Here is a 19,552-nt window from a genome sequence, read left to right on the forward strand (position 1 = left end):
CTCTCATTATTCACATGTGCTTGTTTAACTACAATTCCAATATGTAATTGAAGAAATTATTATATAAAAGAGCTCAGTGTACATTTTTGAGTTGGCAACTGTTTTTATGCTAAGTAGTAATATTATTTAACTGTATTGACATTTCACAGTGAGAGAAGAAATGTAGGTTTTCATATATTTTTATTACATCATGAACTTTTACAAACATCAGCATGTTCAAGAAAGAAATCATTAGTTCAGTTCTTCGATTAACTTGCTATTCCCTTTGCTCTTCCTTTTCTTCAACTTCTCCTCAACTACAGTCTTTGCTTTTTCCATGCTGCTCCTTACACTCTCTCTTTTACTGTGTTCGTTCCACAGCTCTATAGCTAGTGTACGAGTCCGGTGCGCATTGTCCAAGACCCAAGCTTGAAAGAATTCACACTTCTTGCTTGCCAGGAAGTACTTCTGTCTCCTCGCTCCTTCCTCCCCCTCTTTTGGGAGGGCTGTTCTGGCCTGGGAGAGCACAGAGCGAAGCTGGCTCAAGGATGCCAGGCAGTATCCGGTAGCATCCTTCCTGTTTTTGCCAGTCATGATGTGAGCCACTGCCTCCACTGCCCTGGCCGGGGCAAGAGGATCCTCCTTGTCGAGGTAACCTCCACCCAAAATGAGAGTTTCTCCACAGTCTAAGGCCTCTTGGACAGAGTGGAACACCCTGCCTGAGCTCAGTGCCTCAGATAGAGCAAGAATCATGTCACAGAACTCAAACATTAGTGATTCGGTGTCATTGTTCAACAGGCACAGGGTGAAGGAATAGCTAAAAAGTGCATTGACCAAACCATAGCATACCAGGGGAGATGGGTTGGCACACAATGAAGTCAACTTTGGAATTTTTGCAGAGATTGGAGGGACGCTGGAAACTGCTGAACTTCCCTTGCTCTTGCTCGTTTCCTTTCCTTTTCCTCCTTTAATCTTTTTAGACTTCATGGCTGATTCGTCCCGATTCTGCTGTGATGTCTTGACGTCATTATCAACGTCCAGTTCATCCGTAGTTTTCGAATTTTGTCTCTCCAGTTTGCTCACCTCCTCCTCGAGCACCTCCACCAGTGCTCTCCCTCCCTCCTCATGCTCCTCCCACCACGGCTTCCACAGGGGAACCAGCCCACCAAGAGCTCCACCCTTCATCAGACCCATAAACATCTCTTTCTCTTGACTGCTGAGAAGTCCCCACAGCTCCTCTTCAGACAGTTTGTCAATGTCCAGCCCTGAGAGCCGATCGGCCAAGTCCAGCTCCCCTTCTGCGCATTCATCATCCTCATCCATCTCTGCAGGCAGCAGCTCACCTCCTCCAATCTCCTCAAGCTTTCTCAAAATAGCCTCCATCTCTGTTGCGTTCCCATCTCCAGACTGCTGAAGCTCCGCTAACCTGGACAGGAGCTCCATAACTTGTACTTTCTCTGTTGCCTCTCCTTCCCCCTCGTCTGTGTCATCTGACACGATACCGGCTTCCTTTAACAAACTTTCCATCCCCCCATCTGTCCTCTCCGCCTTTTGTCTCAGTCCCATAAGGACCTCTTGCATCTTCTTTTTCCCTTCACTCTCTGTTTTCCCCATACCCTTCAGCTCCTGTAGCACAGACTCCTTATAAAACTCCTCAGAGCACACAGAGTGATCTGGGCTCTGATAGCAAGCCAAGCCACAGTACTGCAGGTTACACCGAGGGCAGGTGTAACAAGAGGGTTTACATTTACACAGCATGCAGACGGCACTCCTGCTGGCCTCTTCCGCTTGTGTTGGCGTGAGAAACTCCTCTTGTCCAGAAGCAGCTCCTCTGCCGGGGAGCAGAATCCCATCTCTGCTCACGGCGTCGGGCTCTGCGTCAGTCCACTCGTCCTTTGGACCGATGTCTGTCAGAAGACTTCTCACAGACGGAGGAAGTCTCCGTCTAATTAATGGATTCATCAGCAGCTGATCTGGACAGAAGGACGATGTTGTGGCAAACGGAGGAAAAAAATGTCCAAAAGAGGTGACCTAAGGCACGGACAAATGAAAATTATGTCAGTAGGATATGTGTAATCCTTAACTGCGTTACAATCCCAGAGCAGATTTGACAATTTCAGGCGCTAATGTTAGCCACAGTGTGAGCTTCACGTAGCGTTACATCGCTAAACCGATTTAACGTTACGTTAGAGATCGCCAAGAAGGCTTTTCTAGAAACGTTTCATGTCAATGCGATAGGCTGTGTTCAGCGTTAATATCTTACAGGACAAACTCTACTTACTTCATAGCATTTGCGCCAACACCAACGTTTCACGTTTGTTGTCCGGAACAAGCCGCCATGTCGCTTATTGATGACGTTTCGGTGACTTAGAGTCGCGGGTTTTTTTCATCGCGGTGGTTGTAGTCGTAGTAAAGTATTCTTAATATCATCGCTACAGCAGTTACTCCTTCTATTAATAATTATAAGTCTTACTATTGATTATTGTAGATTTTTTTAGATCACTCTTCTGCAAAGATGCTCTGTTGAAGTTGAAAAATTGTACTTTGGAGAATAATCTACAGACCACATCAAGGAGAATCCAGGCGAGAGAAGCACAGCCTAATTGCTCGTGTTCAGTCCCAAAAAATTAAAGATTTCTTGTGTGTCTATATAGTGTATCCCCAAATCTGCCACCATCAATACACTGTTATTGCATCCATTCACACATCTATCATACTTGTTTCATGATGCACCAGTGGCACTGCCCACAAGGCCAAATGACTTGTTTACTCCAAATTAAGATAATTGATTGAAAACTGAGCTTATCCATAGACATAGCAACTAAATGACTGGACAAACTGTTGTGGTATTGTTGAAACTAGAGCCCCTTTATTGCTGGAAATCAACGAGCCAGATTTGAATGACTCATCACAAGCATGTATGCATGTCACAGTCGGACTAACTGTCCCTTCGTCTAACTTTCTGTCGATCTGTGTGTGCATCATGCATGTCTGTCTGCTTGTGTTTCTTCCTGGCTGTGCTGTGTGTCTACATCTCCCGTGGGGCTGTTTGCTACGAGGTGATTGTCTCCTGCAGGGGGTCAAGCATGGTAAAGGTCATGCAGGTGGGGAGTTGTCAGATGGCTGTCCACCCCTCACTGGGCCAGGGGGTTCCCGTGCCGCCTGTCAGAGCCCGTGGGGAAAGGGGGAGGAGGAGGGGGGTCCGAGGTCGACGTGTGCCATGCTGTCTTGGCCCCGCCCTTGGCTGCCGTGCCAGCAGTCCTGGGTGGGCTGCTGCCTCCTCGTGTCTCCTTTATTCTTCCCTGGCATGTCCTGTGACACGGTGGTACCCCCGACGCTAAATCCACAACCTTACTTCCTGACTGTTAGGCTGATGATATGTAGAAAAGCAGAATTTCATCCAGGTTATGATGGCTAGGAAAAGCTTTTTGTTCTCTTTGCTTAAGTCTGGACACACGTTTGGTGTTTTTGCTTTTAGCTGACAGTATAAACAGACATGGAAGATGGGTGTGACATGTAATAGTCGGCAGTATTTTGGCCAGCAGCAGTTATATGGATGCGCCAGTCACAATTTCTAGCTCTAAAAACCTACATGTTTTTTGCACGGGCATAACACATATACTTTTTTTTAATACATCTTACATTATCCATCACACATGTGACACCCCTATACATACAGATGTACAGCATAGTTCCATTTAAATACCCCTGTAGCATCAGTTCATATACAGACAAGGTGGAAGATTTGATATATTATTGAGGATGAAATAAATCTTCCAATATATAGTAGTGCATGTAGAGATCCATCCATGCTCTTCTACTTTACTTTACTTTACTTTAGAGATTGGAGTGTAAGAAAATGTAAAAAAAAAAAAAAAAAAAAAAAGGAAAATGCACAGTATAAACATAAGCATACGCATACACATGCACACACGTACACACAAACACACACACACACACACACACACACACACACACACACACACACACACACACATCCCACAGTCTGCCACCAGCTGATAGGTGACAGAGAACAGGCTCTGCCTTTTGGGCATGTCCAGCCTTGGCATGTCTGGAACTGTCTACTGTACAGCAGCAGGGTGTGTGTGTGTGTGTGTGTATTTGTCTGAAGTAAAAGAGAGTAGACCTATGTTGATGTAGACTGTTCTGTCACCTGTCAGCTCAAGAGGATCTGGCATTATAGGGCACCCAAAAGGGAGGCTGTGTGTGTGTGTGTGTGTGTGTGTGTGTGTGTGTGTGTGTGTGTGTGTGTGTGTGTGTGTGTGTTGGCGGGTGGAACGTCCTGTCTTTGTCTAATGTCCAGCCAGAAGCAAGTGTCTCAGTTTGACTCACTGACTTTTGCACATACAGTCCAACTTTTCTTTCTCCTCACGTGTCATTTAAGTACAACATGAACTATGATGAGGAAATTATAACATGAGGATGTTGTCTTTGAGAAGTATGTATATAACTTTATTCAACCAGGAGACCTTACTGATTAAGAATCTCTTTTACAGGAGTGCCCTGGCCTGGATTTCAGCAGAGCATACAACACGTGTGACACACTTAGAGTGACAGATAATATATGAAGAAAACAATCACAGATCAACAAAATGTGTAGAGAGATGGTCAAAACAAAATCTTGAAAAATAAATACATAAAAGCATGAATAGCAGTTCCCAATGTTCTTAAATTCAAATAAAATTGCATAAATATGAAGCTAAGATGCTGCGAATAGGGTGAGCTATTTAGTGTGCTGGAACCTGACATAGTAACAGCATCCTCCACCCGCCTCACCCTCTCATCCTCCTTTCCTCCATACGCGTTTTTTCATGAATGAACCCAGGAATGTAAGACCAGCTCCTTGGCATGAAAGCATCAATGTACTCCCTCAATAATTCATCTCCAGGATCTATTATTTACCTATTATTTTCACCTCTTCACAAGAAGACCTCACAGACAACCCCCTCCTCCTCCTCCTCCTCCTCCTCCTCCTCCTCCTCCTCCTCTCTTTCTCCCTGTCTTCCTTTCTTTAATTGACAACCTTTGCCAGGTCACTCAATCCATATAAACAAATCCCTGTTTCCAGAGCAGCTCCTCGATCTGCCTCAGCCAGCGGACTCTCCCTCTGAGTGTGCGCCGGGTGCAGTGCGGCATGTGATGTGCTAAAACACAGGTAGATGGAGCGGTAGCCTCTCAGTGACCTAAAGCGGCTGTTGACAGCAGTGACAGTAGAAACAAGCAGAAACCCCAAAGCACTCTAGAAGTCAACTTTCTCTCTGCCTCTGTCTGTCTTGACCCCGGTAGGAAATAGAGGGTCCAGTGTATCACAGTAGTCCACACCAGTTATTTCATGTACTATTATTTCTTCTACACCAATGATTCCATGTACTGTTATTTTTACAGCTCCAGATTTGAGGCTTTTTCTGATTTTTTGTGCAGCTTTTTTGTGCTTATTCAGTCAGTCACTGGTCATCTCGCTTCTCTCTCTCTCTTTTCTCTTTCTTTGTATTTATTTAACAGATGGAGTGTTATTGTGATTGTCTATAAAGGTCCAATATATCGTTTAGGTTAGATCTAGAACTTTAACTTTCCTGCTGTGGAAACTGTGTGCTCTCTCATCTGGCTGTAGATGTTGTCTCTTTAAGGTATTTTTTAGATTAATCCCATTTATTTTCATACTTTTAGACACTTCGTGGACTGTTTAATTTTGCTATTTGTGTTTTTTTTTTTTTAGGATGAAATCATATCAGTCATATTTTCTGTGATCTCTTTAATACTGTTTGCCTCATTGACTCATTGTTATACCTATCCTGGCCAGGACACTCTTCAAGAGGAAACTCTTTTAATCTCAATTAGGCCTTCCTGGCTCATTAAAGGCTAAATAAAAACATTTAATTTGAAAAGTATTCATGTTTTAAATTATATTATAATATTAAATATCTATTATATAAAACAGCATAAAAACAGATAACATATGCAAAACAGTGTGATAAAAAAAGTCACTTAACCTCTCCCAGCTAAAAAATAAAAAAGTGTCAGTGTGTTGGATTTTGTCAGCAGTATTTTTTTAAGTGTATGGCACCTAACAGAGAAGGTGTTGTTCTTTCAGACTGGGATAAAGCTTGCAGCGCTTTCACAACAGCAGGTTGTAGAGCAGGTAAAAGCCACTGGGAACAGTGTTTGCAACATGCCAGACAAAAACATGTGAAGCGATGACATTCAAGCCAGTCATTTTAAACTCATGCCGTGCAGCCAAACATTATTCAAACCCACAGAACTTTATTTTATACTCTAGCGGAGAAACCAACGTTTCTAAAGACACTAAATATGTCAGATATTTCCATATGACAAACCTGACCTCTCTCTCTCTTCTCATGTCTGCTAAAAAAAAACCCAAGTGAGACTTCCATTTTTTTCCTGTGCTTCTCTCTCCTCTTCTCCATCACACCATTCCCGCAGGAGCAAACCTGAGACTGACTGTGTATCGGTGTATCACCCGCCTCCATCTGTCTAACCTCCGGCCCCGCCTCCCTCCATCCCCACGAGAGGGAGCAGCGGATCAAGGAAAGGGGAGGAATGGAGGAAGGAGCGAAAGAGAGAAGTGTGTCTGTGTCCCAAAGGATTGGTCTCTGTCTGTCTAAATCAGGAAGTGAGAATGTGACAGCAGGAGAGGCAGAGCAGAGACATCCCTTCAGTGTGTGTGTGTGCGTGTGTGTGTCTATGTGTGTGTGTGTGTGGTTGCATGGACCTTGTTGAGCTGAGGTGTCATATATGTGAAGATCACAGTTTCAAGCTGGTGGCAACCAGGGATGACGCTCTAAATCACTGAAATGCCAGAGATGACTGTGCTGTGATATGTTGTGTGGATGTGTGTGTGTCTTCTGGGATATTTGATGGAGATTAATACCACCTTTAGAGTCTGAAAGTGAAAATGTTATCAAGTACGCCACCTTGGAAAAAAGCGAGTGACATTGTCTCCTCTGGACCCTGACGGACACACATACACACACATACAAACGCACACACAAACTAAAACACTGGTTGCCCTGTTATTTGAACTTCATAGGCTGCACCTTCATCAGTATCACCTGCCATGTTGTAAATGTGTTTATCTGAATTGATTTCCGGCTTTGTGCTATTTAATACAATCAATCACATGATGTAATATCTTAAACTATATGCACTAAATACTATATTTAAATCATTTAACTTTATTTCTATTTGTCTATGAACTTCAGCTATATTTCATGCATTATCCATGACTTTCTACTCCCTGATAGCTGAAGTCCCCAATGCAGTTCAAGTGGGCCTACATCTGGCTGGGAATCACTGATGTCGATTATGCATCATGCACAGTATTCACGGCATACAGTATGTACACACACAAACACACCTAACGTTACGCTCTCTCTCTCTCTCTCTCTCTCTCTCTCTCTCTCTCTCTGTCTCTCTCTCTCTCTGTCTCTCTCTCTCTCTCTCTCTCTCTGTCTCTCTCTCTCTGCATGAATAATAAGATGGACACAGGGCTGTCTCTCTGTTTCCCCTCGCACATAAAGCTAGATGAATGTAGGCCAACTCACTGTCGGCTTCGCTTCCCTCTCAGCGCAGTCAAAACAACACACTGGCCATTGTCTCCTCTTGTTTATCAACCTCTATCTATCTCTCGTTACCTCTATCTATCTTTAACTCTCTCTTGAGGTGTGAGTCATGAAGAATTGTCTCACAGATCAACCGAACAACTGTCCGTGTGATGGGGCAGACGCACAGATACACCCTCACTCAGTGACGTTGATATAGTTATAATCACATCATTATATCCGTATTAGCAGGGAAAACCCTTCACGCTCCAACACCTACATGCCTCACAGCGTGATATCTGCACTGTCTGATGTGTGCTCTAACTCATTTACTGTGTCTGTGTGTGTCCTTGTCTCGTTCTAGCTTGACAGATGTAGCCCGACACATATTCATGGCATGTTTAGCATAATATGTTTATGAAAATGAGGCACAATCTGCTATATGTGGCACAAGGAAAAGGTGTAAGTCACTGTGTGGAGGTGGAGAGCTTGTCCATGTTATATATGTTAATATGATAATAATGATAATAAGCTTTATTATATAGAACTTTTCTTAACAATGTTACAAAGTTCTTTACAAAATGAAAGGAAAATCAGGTAAGGCAAGGACATGCGCACAGGGAAATAAAGACGATGAAATGAAGTTTTGTTAATTTTTGCATAATAGTGTGAAAAAGCTAAGTGAAATATAAAAAAATATATTATCAGTCAACAGCAGGGAATAGAGGAAGAATTAAAAGAAAGCTCACATGCACACACCATGTACTGAACATGGGATGCTTACATGTTGCACGTGCATGTTTACCTTATAGGTCGGGCATGAACACAATAGAAGAACTCTGTCTAATATTGAGCGGGGACGGGGGGGCACTTGGCATTTTGGGGATGCACATAATCACACGCTCGTGCTGTGTTAGTGTCAGCTGGAAAAGGTTGTGCGTTAGTGTGTTTGACGGCTCTCTGACCCTGGCTGCGATGTTGACATTAGTGGACCAGGACACATCACCTCTGCTTTGGGAAAAGGCCCACGGTGAGCCTGCCCTCAAGCACAGCACGGGGTTCTCGGTATGTCTCTGTTGTTTTAGACCATATTTGTAGTCTTTTTTCATCTACAGTGTTTAAAGCCCCTGCTAATGCCTGAGCAGATGAATGTATAGCTTACCAATGCGTATCTATGTGTTTCTGTGTGTGTCTCAAAGGCCTGCTGTATATATCTGACTTAATTTCATGTCAATTCAATGGTTCACATTCACAGGGTCTCAGGTCTGAAGTGAAGCTTTATTCCATGTTCCAAATGTTACGGATGCTTTCTTTTCACATTTTTCAACACGAACATGAAGACAAAACCCAACTATTCGCACCCTCTCTCTGCTCTAATCTCCTCTATCAGCCATTTGCACCACAGCTTTAAACCACAAGCACCCCAGGTTTGCGTTTTTTCCTCCTCAAAATGTTGATTTTCACCTTGTGTGAGCCTGTTGTTGTCTTTTTCTTCGCTCTCACGTCTGTCCGGAAATCAAATCCGATCAAGTTTTATATTCCACAAATTGTCACCATGCCAACTCTGGAGGATTGAGCGGATGGAAGAGGACAGCGAGACGCAAACAAACAAGCACATAGATGAATAACCCAACGCTTATGTCAACAACATGCCTGTCATCGTCAGGGGAGGCACAGGCCCTCTCATCCGTGACAATTTGGTACAGAACAGAATGATACAGAGAAAACTAATGGGGAAAAGAATGCATACGTCTGCGATGTGCCTCAGCTCTAACACTCATTGTTTTTCTCTCATCGTCTCCTTAAGCCTTGTTGCATATCTGTGTGTGTGCTTCATGTGTGTTTGTGTGAGAACATATGTACGAAGTCCAGAACTCTCTTTGGATTTATGTGGTGTGGAATGTCAGGCATGTCTCAACGCATTAGGGAGCGCTGAGGAGGACACTGCCCGCCATCGCGCTCTGATGGAGGCGCCTCAACAATGGATACCACACTCCCAGCATCCTTCAATCCAACCCCCTTCAACACCCAAATCCATGGCACTTATCAGTTAGAGGGTCAGCGCTTCCCCAGAGGGGATGTTTGGGGTGGGTTTGCATGCAGGAAAACTGGCCTCAGGCGATGTGGGGAAAGTATTTTTCGAGAACTGAACTGCGAGAGGAAGACATTTGTTTTGAAGGTGATGAAGATGTGAAATGTGGCAGCTGACTGCCTGTATGCTGTTGCTCATCGGTCGCATGCAACGCTGCTTTACTTATTGGTAGAATTCGTGTTCTTTCCTCTTTTCTCTTTGTATCATTTTCTCTATCAATCCCCTTGTCACTCAAATGACCTCTTCCTCCCCTTTTTTCTCTTTTCCTGCTTCTCCTAGCTTCACTTAGATCTCCCCCTAACCTGACCTGTGACATCCATCCCCCCCATCCCTCCATCCATCCACCCATCTATCTATCCACAAACCCTTTGGTGTCTTGTCCATCCCTGTATCTGTCTCCTGTCTAGCCCCAAGTCACGCTCTTAATCCCAACCTCCGTCTTACCCTTGATCCGTCCACCTCTCTATCCTTGGGCATGTTGGCTGCAGGTGGATGTAGCAGGTCTGTCACAGGGTGGCAAAGCTGTCATTCGCTGTGTGTGTGCGCACACGCATGTATTTGTGTGTGCGTGTGTGTATGGTGAGAGGAGTGTGAAGGCAGCTGTCATGCTGTCTCAGGATCATATGCTGGCTGTCAGACATGCTGTAAAGAAACTGACATCCAACCCCCAACACACACACACACACACACACACACACACACACACACACACACACACACACACACGTGAAACCACATAACAAAAACCTCTATTTTACACTTTCTAATTAATCTTACATAGCTTTTGACTGAAATGAATGCTGCTTATTTTAGACACATATTCATTGGTCAACTGAAAATGGCTTCATTTAGCATTATGTGTTTTAACTGATGCACTAAAATCTTGTCTGAGGAACAGTGGGATGATCTGGTTCTTAACCAAACATCTGATGCATCTGAGGAGCAGGACACTGAAACCCTGGCAGCTCCATGGATGCCGACCCTGCTCCGTAACATCTGTTGACAGAGGTCAAGTGAAGTGAGGAGTTCCCTCAAGGATCAGTAAAGAGTCCATTATTCACGCCTGTGCCACAAAGCAGAGTTTTCATGTCAACAATCCCAGTTCATAAACATTGTTTTTAGTGTTGAACTGTGGAATCAGAGGAGAGAATGGCCTGAGCCTATGATCGTACACCATACCTCTGCTGTCACCTTTCAGCTCTTCTCCAGCCTGCTTTCATGTCATATCCTGTGGTTTTCCTTTACAGTATGTGCACGCGTAGGAACGTGTACGTGTGCCTCTCTGTGTGCAGATGTGTGCATTAATGCATGTGTGCTCATGTCTGCATGTAAGAGTGTGTGTTGTGGGATTTCTGAAGAGAAGGTGAATGTCTCATCTCTTTGGTCCCCTGCCTGTTCAGGTAAATAACACATTCACACACCACTGGGCACACCATCGATCCCCCCCCCCCCTCACACACACACACACCACATCACCACCTTCTCTTGTACATGATTGATCCCACACTCTTCTCTTCTCTTCTCTTCTCTTCTCTTCTCTTCTCTTCTCTTCTCTTCTCTTCTCTTCATCTGGAAATGCCTGCACAGCTACTTGGTGGTGGTGGTGGTGGTGGTGGTGGTGGTGGTGGTGTGTGTGTGTGTGTGTGTGTGTGTGTGTGTGTGTGTGTGTGTGTGTGTGTGTGTGTGTGTGTGTGTGTGTGTTTCTGATGTCCAGTGAGACAGGGGAGGCGGTCAGGTCTCCATCGGCCACAGCACAGCTGTCGTTTCAGGTTAGTGCAGGCGAGAGGTGGCTGAGGAAGAGGTGGAGAGGGATGAATAAGTGAAGAGGCTGCAGACTGGACTCATGTTAAATGTAAAAAGGCTAACAGACTAGACTGCTGTTGAGCTGTGTGTGTGTGTGTGTGTGTGTGTGTGTTTGACAGAGACAGAGAGAGAGCGGGAGAGTGTGTGTATGATTCTACATGAGCGCATGGGCACTACAGAGGACCTGCTGCCTGTCCCACTGAGCTTCCAATTAGCACACACCACTAGAGCAGGACACACACACACAGACACACACATACACAAACACACACTGAGGACCCTAGAGAGAGGCCTCAAACCTGCCTGTCAGCTGCTGTTAGATCACACTGCAGTGGGCCGACACCACAACACACACATGCACACTCACACGAACACAAATGCAAATTTATGCAGAGATTAAGATTATTAAAAAGTTGTTTATGTGAACATCAGTTACTAAATGATAGTTGGGGAAAGATTCAATACCAGCATTAAATACATGATATACTATATATTACATCAAAATGTTTGAATTCTTCTATTGAAAACCATGTAAATATAATTCACAGTATAGATTTATAAATACATGTGAGCATTAATACAGACATTATTGTAGGAAAGTTTCTAAAAGTTTCTCAAATTTCTCTGTAATCCTGACCAAGCTCAATGTGAAACACACACACACACACACACACACACACACACACACACACACACACACACACACGTTTACACATGAACCAAAACCCTCCACAGCATTGCCTATTTTGTCCTTGTGCATATTTTAATGACATCATCAATAATGGACATGTGCCCATTCTGTGGTTGGGCAAGCTCAGATCTCACAGTGCTCACAGTAACACACACACACACACACACACACACGCACACGCACACACACACGCGCACGCACACACACGCACACACACACACACACACACACACACACACACACACACACACAATATTTGGGTCAGACTAGTTATTTTTCAAACTTTAATTAACAATCTCTGGTATGTCTGGTTTGTTAGTGAGCCCATTATTCTGCTGTTTACTTCTGAGCCACGCTCATCTGAGACTGACACAGACCTCTGCACAGTCTCTTCTTTCTACTTAATTTCAATGTGATGTCTGAATAAAAAGCCTCCACAAGGTGAAACAGAGAGACCTTAAGTTTACTTGATAGTTAAGTCACTTAGTTTCCATCAAGGTTCTTTTACCATTGACATTTTATCACTTTGATTAGCAGCTTGGCAGCTTGAAGGTTATTTTTACATTAAGTTTAGCATCCCTGATGGTTTCTTGATGATGCACATAACACAGTAATACAGAGAGATGCTTTTTGTGAAACATAAGAGGATTTTCTCCCTGTAGCATATGGTAATGTAATGCTTGCTGTTGTTTAATGTCATCCGCAGGCTGATCTGTGATGTTAACGATGTCTCACTGTTGAGCTTTGTGCAGAATCAGGCTGTGATTTGTATGAAATCCTGTGTAAAAAAAACACGCACCACACTTCAACAGCATTGTTTATGTTGAACGACATTTGCTGCTGAACCTCTGCGGAGAATTTCCTTTGATTTATGTCCGGCTCCAGTCATCAGGCAGCACATGCATCAGAGACCTATGGTAGGGGAGATGGTACAGATTTAGTGGTTTTACACAAAGGCCACTTGAGTGTTTCCTGACATGAAGTGTAAAAAGGACACAGGTCATCCACAATGATAAAAGATAAAAGATTGTTTCCCCTTCTGAGCTCTGTCCTCTTTTTCTGACGTCACCACCTCAATACTCTTCCTCATCTGCTTTTTTTTTCCTACAATACTTCCACCCCTTACCTTCAAACCTCCATCTCAAGAGCATCTTCCCACAAAGCCAAAACAAATCTACCTTGGAGTGTTCCCTTGGGTGAGATCGACGTGACACCACAAGCTCAGGGTCAAGCAGAAATGCAGACTGAAAAGAGCTGGGACAGACTATGAAGATGAGGTAGAGGCAGAAACAGAAGTGGTGGCCTTCTCTCTGCCCACTCAGGGAGAAGATTGTCCTTGCTTTGTTAAACGATTTCTTCCAGCTGAACTCTTCTCTCGATATCAGTCAAAGAGAGATCACTGAGAGATCTCAGAGAGAATACCAAGATTGCATGTATACCCAGAGTTTCCTGGGTCACCTTGGCATACAGCTCACTCAGTAAATCAATCCGTTTATTGCCATTTCAATAGCCATTCAGGTTGTTTTGTCACTAAGTGCTATGCACTGGCCAAGCTGCAGTCAGACCCCCGCAGAGTATTCTTGATATTTTTCTAGATGTGTGTATTTCATGATTGTAATGGCAAAATGAATCAGCTGGAAGCCCCTTCGGTTACAGATGTAAAGAACATGAAATATAAATGTCACACTCATATCAGGGAGGGTTTTAGTCAATCAAAGAAGGGATTCAGTGTCAGAAACACAGTGATGAGTGGACAAAGCCAACAGCAGGGCCTCATTAATTCATATCCATCTGCCAATTAAGAAAATAAGTACCTGAACTCTTTAAGAATATAGTGTAATTAAAGGTTTCCTACTGTGTATGTTTCCATTCATCATTGGATTCCCAGTAAATCTACTTGAGAATAAACGTTGAGGGCATCAGCTTTGCAAACAGCTGATATCAGAAGCAGAACTTGTCTTTGTCTCCATTACCATCTTCCTCTCCAACCATTTTCTCTTGCTCCATCCCTGTTGCTCCCATATGTTTGGTAGCAGTACCTCACCCTCCCACCAGATGGCGCTGTGATACTACAGATGATCCACAGCAGCCATTCATCTCTGACCCATCACAGCGGGTGCACTCAGCCAGGTCTCTAATTTACCAACTCAAGCCAACCTCTCTATACAGCACTGTAATTACACTTAAACCTTACTGCACTGTATGGGATACTGTATTCTGTGAGGTCTTTAGGCCACTGTGGTCTGAAGTTTGCAGAAACAGACTTGTGAATGTGTTTTTCGTTCAGTTCCAGACTGGCAGGATAAATCCGAGTGGAGAAGTCAATCAGTAACTTGATGTTCCTTCATTAGCTAATGTTGAGGGACCCTTGACCCAGGTATTAATGCTCAACCACTGTAGTGGAGCTGCTCTCTGGTCATTGGCTCCAGGTCACAGATTAAAATCCTCAACTTCAGCTCTCAAGGAAGAGTTAGAGCATTAAGACAAGACTTCAAATGTGACGCAGTGGGAGAGACATTGAGGCCACAAGAGGAATACAAATAGGAAATAATCAACTGTCTTACATTTGTGAATTACATGAAAATGTAGTGACATAGACATATGCCACGCTGCTGCAGTCCAGTACTGTTCACCAACTTTGACTTTCAGTCATCTTGTTTTTCAAAGTAGAGCTGGTCCCACAATGTTGACTGGCGACATATGGCAGCAGCCCATGCCCCCCCCCCCCCCCCATCCAGCACTAACATACAAGCTATGTCCACACATGTTCCTGTGACACACTGAAAGTAGAGGGTGTGTCCCAGCATATGTCTGCTACTGGACATTACAGGCATGTGACCAGAACTGTCGATGTGTGTGTGTGTGCATGCATGTGTGAGACATATTCAACGCATGACATATGCTTGGAAAATACATGCGTCAGCAAATGTTGGGCATGTATGTGATTGAAATACGTCCATGCATAGCCTACTATGCTCACATGTAGTGTGTGTGTGTGTGTGTGTGTGAATTTGTATATCGAGCACAAGCCTGTGTGTGATAGTAATCCGGACTGGGCAGCTGTGCTCATTCGTATTCAGCCCCGAGGCACTTCTACGCTGTCTCGCTGATTAGGGATCAGAGACAGAGAGACAGACAGAGAGAGAGAGAGAGAGAGAAGGAGAGAGAGTGAGGAGAGAGAGACAAAGACAGAGAGCTGGAGACAAAGCAGGAGAGAGAGGTCCTCTCCCGTTTAGTAAACAGTTGGTTAATGACTCTAATCCCATTAAGCAGGGGGAGCAGATTGCACCCTCACATAACATGCATTAATATGTATGTTTAAGTGTGTGGCTGTGGTGTACGTTCTCTCTCTCTCTTTCACACACACACAAGCACATACACTCTATATATTATACCCAGGAAATGAAATTCATTTGCCCTCATAAACATTCGATAAAGCCCTAATGTAACACTGTGAGCTATTAAGGAGGCTTGGAGAGCAGACTTATGAAAATGACATGTAAATCAAATGAGCGCTGTATATTTTCAGTCACGATTTGCCAACAATTATTGTTTTGACCTGGCTCCTCAGTTGACAAAAGAAACCTGCTCCCTCTGAGGAGCAGGAAATCAGCTTTTCAAGTGCTCTTGTGTTTGAAGAGCGGAGGGCAAGGCAAGGCGTGATTGCTGCACTCTGCAGAGAGGATCAGACTTGCGGTGATTTCATACAAGCCGAGGGAAAGCAGTGAAGGCACTTAACTCAGTGTTTACTCCACTAACTTGTGCTGATCTGTAGAGAAAAAGAATGATAGATGAAACTCTCCTGTGTATATTAAACAGCTGATAAAAAAACAATTCATCATTGCAGCTTGTGGCCTCTTTCAACACAAAGCTTGTGTGTGTTTCACCTCATTTATATAAAGTCTAGGTGGCAGAATAAACACGTGCTGAGTGCAGGAGTTGTTAACCCATCAGCAAACTAATGCATCATACTGAGCACATGAATATGCATGCAGCACAATAGCATCAACATGCAGGAAACAATATGAAAAATGGGTATTTTTATCAAATGTAATACATTATAGAATTATGAGTGTTGCTCATGTTAGCAAAAGAGGCACCTGAAGATCTCTGTCTCATTGTCATCCTGAGCAGAAGAAAAGAAGTGACCGTTAAAGTCGGACAAACCAGCATGAGTAAGCTGGATGTAGAAAAGTAACAAACCATAAAAATCCCTTCCCTTCAGGCCTCCCTCCAAAGCCACTCCTCAAGAACACATGAACACACTGTCTGACTGCTGCCGGAGGACGAGTGCACGAGGCAGCCGTGTCCAACGACCTCACGTCTCATTCACATGTAAGAAAACATCTAAAGGTATCACGATGAACGTAAACAACAAATATGGTAAATTTGCCCCCAAACATAACAAAACAGGTAACTAGCTCTCCAACAGAAACCATGGTGTCACTTTTCAGGCCATTCAGCTCACTCAGTCCTCACCATTGCTGAAAATCCACAGCGATGTTGACTCTGGTTTGACCTCATGCTTTTCCAGTCTCTTTCCAGTCTCAGCCTTTTCCACCTCTGTCTGTCACAGCGGCCATTTTCCCCTGATGTCACGCTCAGGGTTGGAAGCTTAAACGCTGTTATCAAGAGGATAATGTCGGACTGCTGTGCTTCAGGTTGCAAGTTGTATGAACGTAGGGAATCTGACGAATACGTATCATTTCACTGCTTCCTGATTGATCTGCAGCTGAAAAGACGATGGACAGTCAAAATCCAGCTATTCAACCACTTCCTAGCTCACGTGACTGCTTGATAGTGTTGCATGAATAGGAAAGGTATAAAGGAATTCTGAAATATCACTGCACATATTGGACACGTTTATTTAAACCTGGGAGCAAAAACCCTCTGCATGTAATCAAGCTTGAATATGGTCTATAGGTGGAACTGGAACGTCGGGCTGCACTTTCTCTGCCATTCCTACACGCCTAGCTTGCTTTAGCTTCAGCAGTATATCTGCCCAGCCTTGTGGAAGACTCCAGTCATTAGTGCACTGGCAGACTGCACATGGGCAGACAGGCAGACGGACCGTCCAATCATTTCATCTGGGCCGAGCGAAATGATTGGATGGGTTTATTACAGGCATGTAACAACCACATATATCAGACTTTGTTATGTCAGAGTGTTTGATTTATTGATTGCTGTCACGGTGTAAAGAAAATTTCAACAAATTCCACTATTTTTTTCTTGAATACATCACCTAATCTCGCTTTGAAGTTGTCGAGAGCGTGCTGAAAACTTCTGCTGGGATTAATTCGTTTAGACAAGGACATTAACAACAATATTCTCTGGCTAATCTGCAGCCATATTTCCAAACTGCACCAGTCTCTCACTGTGATTAATTTTGCACTCTGCAATCATTTGCTGGAGAAGCAGTAATAGTGCGTGTCCTGGGACAGGGGTTGGGCAATTGAGCAATTACTTCTCAGTGAAGTCTACACAGCACAGAGAGAAGTAAGCAATATAGCACTATAGTGAGTATAGTCTGGCTGTGGCCTGAAGATATTAAGTCATACGATCCTCAAGACACTCCCCATTTGGAGACACATAAGTTTAGCCCCTTTATGCCCAGACTGCAAGTTGCTGCCAGGCTCTTTTCAGTTCAGATGCTGTTACTGAGCACACGTACTGTAGTGAATGACTCACTCTTTACTGCAACTTCAACAACAACCATTTACACCAACACAAGGCCACCAGACTTCAGTGAAGCTTTCTTTTTCAGTCAATAGCCAATTAGAACAATGCTATGTGATCACTGAAATTAACAGATACCCGCAATATCAGTTTGCTTCACATGATCAAGATGGACCTCCCATTTCATATCAAGGCTTCATGAAATGAAAAAAATGAGCACTGTTTTATTGTAATTGTTAACACTCAATCGATGGCACTGTAGCGTGCCAGCAAGCACACACCTAATCCACCGCTTCCATTCACGTGAATATGATGAGATTCTATATTAACAGAGGTAATTCCATGAGTCTCAAGTCAACAGAAGACACTGGGCTTCCCGTCAATATCAAAGCAATAGGAAAGGAATAATTTTGCTTGTGGGGTCTTGTTTTGGAATGTCAGATTGCTTATTTTATTAAGTTAATGTACATATTATTGGAAACATTACTCTGATTGTTATATTTGCAGGAGTATTATGGTATTAAGTATGTACAGCATAGTACAGCACAGATTACTTTCAAAGCCAGCTTTCCTCATTGGCACATGATTTATGGTGCTCCAAAATGTAAACTAACCCTCAGGAACAACTTTTGGCGCCAGTATGAAGTTTATACTTACATACTTATACATACTTACTAAATGATCACATACATTATTGATGGTATACTTGAAGTGTTCTGAACTATTTATATAAACACAGGCCGACAGACAGGCGCCAACATGATGACATCATGCTTAGCATACTATTTACAATGGAGAGATGTTGAAATGAGCGGTTTGACTTTTTTTTAAAATGCATATAAAATATACCTCTATGTGACATTAAAACAGTAATGCCCTGCAATCGACCATAAAAGTATGACATATCTACTCCGCCTTAATAAGACAGAACTCAGCAGAACTTTGTTAAATATTTAGTACTGCAGCATTTAATATTAAATATCCAAATATTCAACTGAATTATTTATATAGGTTAAAGCAATAGTAGTAGTGCAGTTGGTAGAAAGCACAATATGGTGTTTGTAATGTATGTTGCTAAAGTTGTCCTTTATAAATCACACTGATGCACTTAAACCAATCATGCCAAGTGGTTACCTGCCGCCTTGAATTCCCTTTAGTAGTGGTGTTCCATGTGTAAGAGCTTCAAATGAGTGGGAGCAGATTCCCTCAAGCTTCTGATTAGTTTGCTTAAGGAGCAAATGGAGCCACCCATTGTAACCTGTTGCTGATGGGCAATGGAGGTTGGCACTAATGTTATCACAGTGTGCAAAGTAAGCTTCTGTTCACCTTTACAAGTAAGGGAAATAAACTTCTCTGTTATACAAGAAATAAAGAACATAGTGATTCAGACTGGAGCACACTGGGCATCATATAACTGAGTAGATTACTCCTGAGCAGGGGATAGATCTTATGATTGCGGTGGATCATATCCACAAAGATGCTATGTGTTATATCCAATCATCTTCTCACAAATGGCTACTGCCCTCTTAGGAGATGAAGATCCACTTGAACATGTATCACCACAGGAAATGTCATTCTCTCTCGCTTATGCAAGTTTAGGTCACAATGGCAGCAGGCTAAGGAAGGTAGCCAGACATCCTTCGCCCAGCCACTTCTTGCCAGGTTCCCAGGTTAGATGGGATATAAAACAGTATAATCAATCCAGTGTCTTCTGGTCTTCCCTTGATCTCC

General features: G+C 43.4%; 1 protein-coding gene across 1 annotated transcript; it reads right to left on the minus strand.

Moving 5' to 3' along the window:
• Window positions 1-164: 164 nt before the first annotated feature.
• On the minus strand, window positions 165-2,324 carry znhit2 (zinc finger, HIT-type containing 2). Its single transcript, XM_076742322.1, has 2 exons — window positions 2,261-2,324; window positions 165-2,010 (listed from the first exon to the last, which is right to left on the minus strand). Exon 2 carries the CDS (start codon window positions 1,939-1,941, stop codon window positions 232-234), a length of 1,710 nt encoding a protein of 569 aa, XP_076598437.1. The 5' UTR covers window positions 1,942-2,010; window positions 2,261-2,324; the 3' UTR covers window positions 165-231.
• Between the last annotated feature and the right edge of the window lie 17,228 nt (window positions 2,325-19,552).

The sequence above is a fragment of the Chaetodon auriga genome, chromosome 11, assembly GCF_051107435.1.
Source record: "Chaetodon auriga isolate fChaAug3 chromosome 11, fChaAug3.hap1, whole genome shotgun sequence".
NCBI classification, from domain to species: domain Eukaryota; kingdom Metazoa; phylum Chordata; class Actinopteri; order Chaetodontiformes; family Chaetodontidae; genus Chaetodon; species Chaetodon auriga.

Excerpts from the sequence above, each read along its gene's own strand:
- znhit2 (XM_076742322.1), bottom strand. The coding sequence starts at position 1,941 with ATGAATCCATTAATTAGACGGAGACTTCCTCCGTCTGTGAGAAGTCTT.